At 37.3% G+C, this 10,778-nt stretch overlaps 1 protein-coding gene across 1 annotated transcript in view; it reads left to right on the top strand.

The window, feature by feature from the left end:
• Nucleotides 1-10,778, top strand: part of LOC121922129 (contactin-associated protein-like 4) — a 363,219-nt gene that overhangs the window by 222,248 nt on the left and 130,193 nt on the right. The window contains 4 exon segments of the mRNA XM_042451118.1: nucleotides 4,291-4,438; nucleotides 7,433-7,636; nucleotides 7,773-7,957; nucleotides 10,426-10,569. Of these exon segments, the coding sequence (XP_042307052.1) occupies nucleotides 4,291-4,438; nucleotides 7,433-7,636; nucleotides 7,773-7,957; nucleotides 10,426-10,569 (681 nt within the window).

Raw genomic sequence — 10,778 nt, 5'->3', positions numbered from 1 at the left:
TGATAAACTACTTTTATTGTTTGATAAGTGATAAGTAAGAGCATATGCCCCATATATATATATATATATATATATATATATATATATATATATATATATATATATATATATATACTTGACATTTAATTTCAACCACATGCTTGCAGAAATTTCCTGAAATTGCTGTTGAAGGAAGGAAGGATGTTTAATTTATTTCATCCTAGCCAGAAGTTCTTCAGCTGTACCACACTGGGATAACTATGCCAACATAGGCAGTGGTGGCAGAGATAAATGGATACAACAGCCATAAAGGAAAGAAAGTATTGGAGAAACAGCTACTTTGCTTGCCTTTCCTTACTGTGTGACCCTGGCGACGGGGGACCATGTGGTTAAAACGCTGACTCTGTTGATTGCAGGATTGGCAGGTTGGCAGTTTGAGGCCCAGGTGCCGCATGATGGCGTGAGCTCCCATCACTAGTCCCAGCTTCTGGCAACCTAGCAGTTGGAAAGCATGCAAATATAAAGTAGATAAATAGATACCACTCTGGTGGGAAGGTAAACAGTATTCTGTGCAATCATTCTGGCCAAATGACCACAGAGCAGTCTCTGACAACGCTGGCTCTTCCGCTTAGTAACAGAAATGAGCACCGCCCCCTATGGTCAGACACAACTTGACAACTTTGTCAACAGGGAATACCTTACCTTTACCTTTTATAGTGCACCAACAGGATTCTAGCTTTAAGAGTTGCTACAGAAAGCTTTCCCAACCTGCTGTTCTCCAGATATGCTAGACTACAGTTCACACCATTCATCAGCTTCAGTCTGATGGTTACCAAGAGGAAATGTGTTCTAGACCTATCCTAGTGTTTTCTTGACATGATTTATTCAGAGAGGTTAGAAGTTGCTCACTTCTAAGGCCGAGAGAGTATATCATCATTCAAAATCACCCACAGAGTTTCCAGTGTTGAGCAAGAATTTTAAACCCTGGTGTCCTTGAGTCTTTGTTCAGTATTCAAACCATACTGCTTCTTTATATAAAAACCAAAGAAAGCTAGAGTATCACACATCCTGGCCTGGGAGAAAGGTGACATATTAATAAAGTAAATAAAATAAAATAAAATAACTATGGAAATATTGCTTTTTTTTTTCAAGAAACTAGTTCAAAAAGGATCTAAGGATCTTTTCATTTCCAAAACTGAGATAATAGGAAGTGTGTGGGTGTTATATGAATAATATTTGTAAATATTTTGTAAATGGAACAGCTTGAAAAACTGAAGGAAAATATAAACACTGTGAAAAAGCTTTTTTCAGTAGTGGAACACACACACACAAGGAATTTGCCTGCTCCCATTTACCTGCAGTGGCAGTTTAAGAATTTTGTGTCCACAAAGCCCTTTCATGCATTTTAAAAAATAAGTCATGGTGATTTTTTAAAATATTTTTTCTGAGATTGCTATTTGTTTTGTTCCTTGATGACTTGATTGGGTTTGTTAATGGTTATTTTGCATTTATATTACTTTATCGGTGCTTATTCTAAACTGCCTAGAGAACTTTATTATGGGACAACAGACACATGTGTGTTTCAAAACATGCTACTGTTGCTCCCTTATCTGGACCCTTTTACATTCATGGAGTTTCAGTGCAATCTGAATTCTCACTTTACTTCAAGTAGAAGTGAGATCACTTCTTGTGCTTTGCTGTATATTATGAGAAGGAATAATTCATGTAACATACAGCTGAGCATCATAACAAAAGTATGTTAAATGCCCATCTCAAACAATCACATATCTTTCCAGACTAGAAACCTCTTGTTGAACTGCCTCCCCCTCCTGTTATCTTTTTCTCCCATTATCCTCCATCTTTATCTTTTACCTGGACTCCCCTTGGAAAATTTTTATTTCATTTTAATTTTTATTGTACACTAATTTTTTTTAACCTTTCTTCTTAATTTAATCACTTTTTAGTGTTTAATTATGTTTTTATGACAGGGGGAGGGATGGGGATCTTGGAAGTTTTGATGCATTTCTCTTTTAACTGTATCTTGTTTTACTGCTGTAATCTGCTTGGATTCCTTGAGATTAAGTGGAATACAAATACATACATACATACATACATACATACATACATACATACATACAATGGAGCTGGCTTAGGGTTAAGTTATTTATTAATAGGTGGAGGAGCAGAGTGCAAACTTTCAGTTTCATTTCAAGAACAAAACACAGTATAGTGATTATTTTTTTTACAAAAAGTAATAGCTAAGTAATCATCTTATTTAAGTAGTATCTCCCAGCCTGACTCTCCTCCACCCCAAATTTTCAATGTAATAGCCAGAAGCAGGTTCACTGTTGCCATTCGCCCTCACACTGGAGAATGCTTGTGAGAAGAATGTGGGAAGATCAGTCAGCTGCATCCCGATCAACAGGGGAGCAACCCCCTTCCTCTTGTAGTGTCTGATGCCTGGTGAAGATTGGAGGACTTTCATGGTCTCTACATATTCATTAAATTAATGAATACATAGGGATCATGACTACAAGCCAGTCACAAATTCATAACTCTAGGTTACACATTCACAACTGCTTTAGTGAATTCCAGCCATTATTGTTGGATAATTCATTACTGTTTTCTTGTTTTTATCAGTTCCTTGCTACTAATCCTTACTCATTATTTAAGGAGTAACATGTTTCCAGTAGGCTTTTAAAAGTTACTTTTAAAGTTATTGGTTTTAAAAATACACTTACAGTGCAATCCTAACTCAAAGATGTGATTTCTGTAGAGGCACAATTATACAACTGTGTATAATTACAGCGCTTTAGAAAAAAAGTTTAATAATAATAATAATAATAATAATAATAATAATAATAATAATCCTGTTTCCCCTCTAGCCCCAGTTTGGCTTGTCCTATTGAAATGATATTCAGCCCAAACCCCGGTTCTGATGTTGGCAGTCCAGATGACATCTGGCATATCCCACACCAAACCTGGGCCATAATAAGGTTAACACAAATTTTAAAAACTTAGCTGTTGCTCCAGATCTTCTCGGAAATCCAGAGCCCTTTGTTTCCACACCACAATGGCTGCCTGCATGGGCATCCTGCTGGGCTGCCTGGTTTGTTCACCACCATTGCAGGTTGCTCATTCTGAGGGCAGAATGAGACATGCACCATGTGATTATTTCTGAACACCTTGAGCAACTTGTGGCAGATGTGCCAGGCAGCCCAACAGCTGCCACTGCACAGAAATGGAGGCCAAAGTAATGGAGCCACAATGGAGCAGCTGTAGTGCCGGGATACTCTGGGCTGCCCCTGGAGTATCCTGGCCAGAGCAGACTATGCCAAGGACGACATTTCACACAAAAATGCGCTTTTGTTGGCCAAATGCTCTTCTGCCAGGTGATCCCTACTGAAAGAGTAATCTGCCAGCAGAACTGCTCTACTGACTAAGATCTACTGGCAAGGGAACCAAAACGAGGGAAGAAAAGAGGACAAATGAGGAAGAAATTGAATTATTCTTGGTCCAAACATCTTCCACCCCAGGAGTAAATGAGAATGTCATCATACAAAAATTAGGCAAAGATGGGGATAGGAGTAAGTAATTTATAACACTCTCAAACTGGAAAGGGGTGTGGATTCAGCACACATTGAGTAACCCCAAATGTTGGCTCAGAAACCTTTTATCATTTCAAATACCTAGGATTGCACTATCAAAACATAAACATTTCTAAATATGGCCCGAATCCCCCCTAAGCAATGTTTTAGGAGTAGCATGTGGGCATTACCCTATTGTCCTAAAACAAACATGATGACCAGTTGGGGTGTTGTTAAAAGCCCATGGTTCACCATGGTTCATTACCAAATACAGAAATCATAGTTTATGTGATCATCTGAATAATCCTATATCTGTGATAGTATCTACTCACTGAGATGAGGTCAAATAATACATTGGATAGGATCCAAATAGGGTAGCTCATGTGAAGTAAAATGTTCTGTCATCAGATCCACAGGGAGGTGAACTTCCTCCCCACATAGCACTGCAAGGAGTTTTCATTTTCTCTCTTTTACCAGCTCTGTAAGCAATCAGAAAATCTGCTCCAGAATCTTTCCTGGCCTTGCAAAGGAGGTATACAAAACCTTTGCAGGAAGAAGGGACAGTTGCCTCCCTTTGGATGCATTGACATCATCAGTTAATGACCTGGATTAGATCATGGCATGGAGGGTGTTTTTAGCATGGATCAGAAAGTTTAATAGGAAAAAGCACAATCAGAAAAATCATATGGCAAAACCTGACTTTTGGCTCTATTGTCTTTTTCAGGCTTTTTCAGGTAATACCAATGCAGACAGTGTGGTATACTATAAGCTCCAACATTCCATCAGAGCAAGATTTTTGCGTTTTGTCCCATTGGATTGGAACCGTAATGGCCGAATTGGGATGCGAATTGAGGCCTATGGCTGTGCTTATAGTAAGTAATATGTTGTTGTTGTTGTTAGTTTAATGGACAAAATGCTGTAACCTCAAGTCTACAGATGGATTCTAAACTAAAATGAGATTCCACTTCTCTATTAATTTGACATTTACAGATAAAAGGATTTTTATACATGACATTTAGATATTAAATCATCCTTTGCTTTATACTGATACCATTTAAGCCATGTAACAAACTAGAATATCAGCAATTCTAATTGATTGAAACTGAATACAATTGCATAGTTTATGTTTAAAAAAATAAGGTTTTTTTGAACAAAAATCCTCTTTATATTAGTTTCCAAAAGTGCCATCTTATTTAAGCGCATATTGACAATGTAACCGAAAAATGATTACATCAAAACTCAACTGCGGAATGAATGCTGTTTGACACCGCTTTAACTCAGTGCTATGGAATTTTGAGATTTGTAGTTCTGTGAGATATTTAGCCTTCTCTGTAAGAGAGCACTCATGCCACAAAAACATTATTACAAGAGTCTGTAATATATGACACTACCTCTTCTCCTTTTTGAAATCAAACATGCATTGTGTTTGGAGCAAAGGTCCAAATAGTCCTGAGAAACATTACATTTTTTTCACTTTCCATACTCCAATGAGTAGGCTAAAAATGTAATAAAAGTAAATGGCACAAATATTTCCCCCATATAATGAAATGCCATTTAGTTGTGTTTGTTTTATCTTGAAGGTCAAAAAAGGGGGGAATCCATTAAGGCTAATTATCAGAATACATAAATTAACACAGAAGATGATAATTTATTGTTATTGTATAGAAAAAGGATATCAGGAATAGGACAGGGACTAGAAACAACTATAAGTGCTAAAGAATGTGTTAACTGATTTTTATTTATTACCTGTCTTGTGTCAAGGATAGGAGACAAAATATTTAAAATATATTGAACATATAATTTGTTATTCATTTGATGCCCTAGTTTTTAATGGTCTAATATTCCTAAGGGATATGTAAAGGTCCCCCCCCCCCGCCCCGCACTCCAATGAGAATTGCAGTGTTCTCCTTCAAATTATCATTTGAGAAGTAAAATTCCTGCTTCACAATTCTATAAATATATATTCAGAAATAATTGCCATTTATTTCAATGGGAGTGCGATCTCAGGCAAGTGAGTATAGGATTGCAGTCTCATTCATTTTCGCTTAGAGGAACAAAACCAACAAAGCAACAAGCTTGGCTTGAAATAAGGTAATCCTTATAGTATCCTTATAGAGGGATGTTTCTACTTGATACTACAGAACAGATTAAAGTGTGCAGATAAGTGAGTGTCTTTTCAAACACATTGAGCATAATCAACCAGAGATTATGGAGTTATTTTAGTAGAGCTCACAGAGAACAATTTGTTAGATGATTTATCCAATACATACATTAACTAATATAAGACAGTTTCCATTGACTTGAAAAAAGACACTTCATGGGCCAAAGAATGACTTCATATATTATTTGCTGTCAGCTACATCTTCATTTATTTCAGAAATGTATCTTTCAAGAACTATTACCTCCTTTGTCTTCTTTACTTATGCAGAGTGAATACTCGGTGTGCTTCACTTGAGCATTGTCTATTGCTTTATGTATTTCCAAGACAGGTTTTTAACAGATAGTGACAGATATTATTTTAGAGTATATTATTGTCCTAAAACCTTTTTGGTTACTATATTTGACCTTGATAGGGACTAGATAAATCTGCCAGAAGGCAAAAAGTGCATTTCTACTGCTAATGCATCTTCTAGCAGGACATTTCATTTATGTGAACTGTACACATTTGCACTTGGTGGAGAGCAGGACTTTCTCTTTCATGTTTCAGAAACACAACAAAGAGTCTTATCCAATTTAATGTTACCAAGAGTCAGACCTACTATGAATTATTCCTTCTTACCTCCCGCTTCAACTACTGAAATTTTATCCCACTTTCCATTAAGTAGTATTCCACACAATGCTTTATTAAGAAACTCAATAAAGGAACTTTGACTGGTATATAACAGTTATGGAACATAATGGGGAAATGGTTTGTCCTCTTGACTATTGCCAAAGAAAAATTGAAAAACTAAACTAGTCCCTTCCACCAGCAGGCTACGTTTTTAAAAGCATGAGAAGAGTCTAACATTCCTCCCACCCAAAGGCACTGGATCCTGTCTGATCTTTGAAGCTAAGCAGGGTTAGCCCTGGTTTGTACCTGGATGGGAAACTGCCAAAGAATCCCAGGTGCTGTAGAATATATTTCATAGGAAGGAACTAGCAAAATGACCTCTGTTTATTTCTTGCCTATCAAATTCATGGGATCGTCAGGTGGCTTAAAGGTACATACTAAAAGTAATGGCAATAATAATAATAATAATGGAAAGCTTCAGCAGCATAACTTTATTACATAGCCTAATGTTAATTTGTTCTCTGAAAAAATGAATCATATTGTATTTTCACCACTACCCTTTTCTGATGAGATTTCTCCATCCCTTCCCTCCACAGTTTGTGTTTTTCAGCCTTCTCTCTAGCAAACTTCAGTCTTCCAGAGTTTGTCTCAGAGCTCCCGCCTCAGCAATGTGAGCAATGACAATGATCAAAGCAATGTAAAATGCTCCATAGAACACTTCAGGAGTAGACCACATGAAAAATTCTTCCTCTGAGGTCTGTCCTTCAGAGGCCCACCTCTAGGAACCAAGTAGCATTGTTGATTGGGCTAAGATTATTCCTAGTGCACTGTAGTTGTGCAGCATTCTGGATTGTGGGCTACACTATAGAATGAAAAGGCAGGCATGGTGAAACAAACATTGGTCAGTCATGAATTGCATAGAGGAACATCTTCCTAATTTTAGAGTGAAGTAACCTCTACTTGGTCTATGAACCACCACTACAAGGGACAGGTTAATGGAATGTAAAAATTAATCACACTCTCTTTATTATCAAACAATAAAGCAAATTTTGTTGGAAACCTATTGTAAGAGAGCCCTTATCTGTGTTATTTTCAGGGTCTGAGGTGGCAGATTTTGATGGAAAGAGTTTCCTGCTTTACAGATTTAACCCCAAATCCACGACAGCACTAAAAGATGTAATATCTCTGAAGTTTAAAACGATCCAAAGAGAAGGAATTTTGCTACACAGAGAAGGACAGAATGGAGATCACATCACATTGGCACTAGCTAATGGAAAGCTTTCCTTACTCATCAACATAGGTACCAAGTGCAAATTCATCTTGCTCATCTATTTAGTAGTTAAAAAAACAAACCAAAACAAGCCATATAATTTAATGTCTACATTGTGTGGTTTTTTTTGCAACAGACCTAACAGTTTGTTTTTCTCCCCTTGAAGGTGATGCTAAAATATATTCTGCTGATGCCCAGATTAATATCACTCTGGGTAGCCTTTTGGATGATCAGCATTGGCATTCAGTCCTCATTGAACATTTCAATAATCAAGTGAACTTTACAGTTGATAAACACACTCACCATTTTCATGCAAAGGGAGAATTCAATTATTTGGACCTTGATTATGAGGTGTGAAAATTCTCTTACATTTATTAGATTTATTATCTTTGTTATGTAAATGCAATTATTCAATTGTAGGAGACCATGAGCCATTTAAGGGAGTGTTTTAGCATCCTCAATTCATGTTGAAGCTTGTATTTTATTGAACTAATTACATATATTCAATTTCACTGCATATTTTTACTAATTCATGGTTTACCAGTGTACAAGACCTTGACTTTTCTGCTTTGATACAAATCAACCAAATATTATTTTTGTAATGGCCATGTTTACAGTCTGTTAGGGGACACATACTGATCCTTCTATAACACAACAATGCTAGACAGGATTTGGAATATGGAGGACATAGCAGGAAATTCATCTTTACATTGATGGCTACATTAATTTGTGTCCTGTGGATCAATACTATGTACATTTGCATTTGTGCCCAAATAATTCCATTCACCAGTCAATACATCCACCTCCATTAACCGCCTACTGGCATACAACCAGTGATGTGCACTACAACAGGCAGAGAAAAATGTAGGATGAGACATTGGAGCACTGTAAATGGAGCAGACAGTAGAAGATGTAGTGTTTCCAAAATATTAGGCATCTGAAGAATGAAATGTAGATATATATGTTTGCAATTCCAATTGAGCATCATCCAGATGGTTTGGTATACAATTCACATGAAGCATTAACAGACTGACAACAGCCAGGGATTAGCAGAGTCATAATCCACAATATGCGGAGGACACTATTGTCTTTTCCTGCTCTTGCCAAGATGTGTCTGGCCTTTAGTGCATGCAAAAGAGGATAGGTTACCTTCAACTATTTTACTAAAACCCTTATTCCAGATTCTGTCATCCGTTGTCTCACTTCAATGGCTCACACAAACATGCCTGAGTTGCATTAATTAATGCGAACATGGGATCTCTGGGGCATCATTTTGTTTCTGAGTACTTCAGAAGATTAAGCACTTTCCTTTGTGCATCCAAAGCATTCTCTCTCTCTCTCTCTCTCTCATTCTCTCTCTCTCTCTTTTGAGATGTGTAGTCTGTATGCACAACATAGTTATTGCACTATAGTGGACAGTGTGTCAGTGATTAAACCAGAGTAAATAGAGAGTAATAAATATATTTCTAAAATATGTGCACAAGTTATTTCATTGATCTGAACATTTATGTTGGATGTCAGGTAAGCAGTTGCAATGAAAGTCACATGAAAGACTGATACCTTAATTATTTTTTTAAAGAAAAACATATTATGTAATATGTGAAAATAGGTTAAGATTGACACAAATCTGACTAATATGGAATTAAGCTATGCATATTTCTTTTCAAAGACTGTAATCTTATACACACTTACCTAAGAATAAGCCCCATTTAACATGTGCCAGATTGCACTATTTGGGAAGCACATTGAATTAACACATGAAGAGGGTGACATTGTCCTAGTTCTGCCCTTTCCATCACTGTTTCCATTGTATTCCTCACATGGAGAGCAATGTGCCTATACAGGAGAGCCTTCCTTTTAACAGAAGTTATTCAAGTGACTACAGACACCCTACAACTGCAACAATAACAACTACCAGAACTACCACTTCCATGAGAACATCCTCATTTAATGAGATGTTGCCTGTGCAGGTTCATTTTTTCAAGCATGAGAAGAGTGATGGAATAGGAGACATGGGATTTGTGTTTTCACCTCCAACACCCGCACTTCTCTGCTTTGTGCTGATTTAATGTGTGTTCCAAACAAATAAGTAGACTGTGGCGCGGGACAGACCGTCCAAAAAGGACGGTCTCCTGGCACCTAGCTTTGGTCCGCAGGGAAGCCGCAGCCTCCAGACCGTGGGATGTCCCCGTGGACCAAAAAGAACCTGCAAAAAGTGAGTTCTTCTTGCGGTGCCATCATGACGCCACAGTGCACCAATGGTGCACTCGCAACATCACAATGGTGTTGCGATGTGCGGATGCTAGGCGTCTGTCACATAATGATGCTGGTGCCCATCTGTACAGGGCACCACCATTTTGACGCCCTCGTCATGTGCAAGGGGAGAGGGGTGTCTGGAAGTGCCACCCCTCGAACGTTACAAGGCGCCCTATCGCGCCCCTCTGAACCGGGCCTATAACAGAATTTATGTCTGAATAAACACTTGCCAAGTATACTGTCTTAATGCATAAATGAACCTTGTCAAATAAGGCACATTTCATTTTGTTGAAATGATTGGACAAACCTATCACTTCCTGAAAATAGTCAAAGTTGTCTCGTTTTTGTTTGTTTGTTTGTTTTTAATATTCTTTAGCTCCTAATCTACCATGCTCCTTCTCCAATTTACCATGCTCTGCATTTTGAAAAACTAGTTTGAATCCAAATTGGCCAATATGAAACTAATCCTGTTTTGCCTTTGATAATATTTTTATCATCAATACTGGAAACAGATTGCCAGAAAATTAGTTAATGATGTTATTGATTTTTCTTCTCTTTCTAAGCTCAGCTTTGGAGGGATTCCAGTGCCTGGAAAGTCAGGGTTGTTACCATGGAAAAACTTTCATGGATGTTTTGAAAACCTTTATTACAATGGTGCGAACATTATTGATTTGGCCAAGAGACAGAAACCTCAAATCAACATTATGGTAAGAAACATTGTATATAGAGAGGCAAGACAATTTCCTTTATCATATGTTAAAAATAATAAATATATTAAAATATATATCTAAAGCTGTGATCCCCACATATATGTATTGAAGGACTTCAGTCCTAAACTATGCTAATGTCAGGAAACATATTCAGGGGTAGCCTTGCTGGCCATACAGGAAAATAGAAAAACATCTAAAATCCACAA

The sequence above is a fragment of the Sceloporus undulatus genome, chromosome 2 (assembly GCF_019175285.1).
Source record: "Sceloporus undulatus isolate JIND9_A2432 ecotype Alabama chromosome 2, SceUnd_v1.1, whole genome shotgun sequence".
In the NCBI taxonomy this organism is placed as follows: domain Eukaryota; kingdom Metazoa; phylum Chordata; class Lepidosauria; order Squamata; family Phrynosomatidae; genus Sceloporus; species Sceloporus undulatus.
Note: the sequence above shows the minus strand (reverse complement) of the source record. Positions and strands in the feature narration are given on the sequence as shown.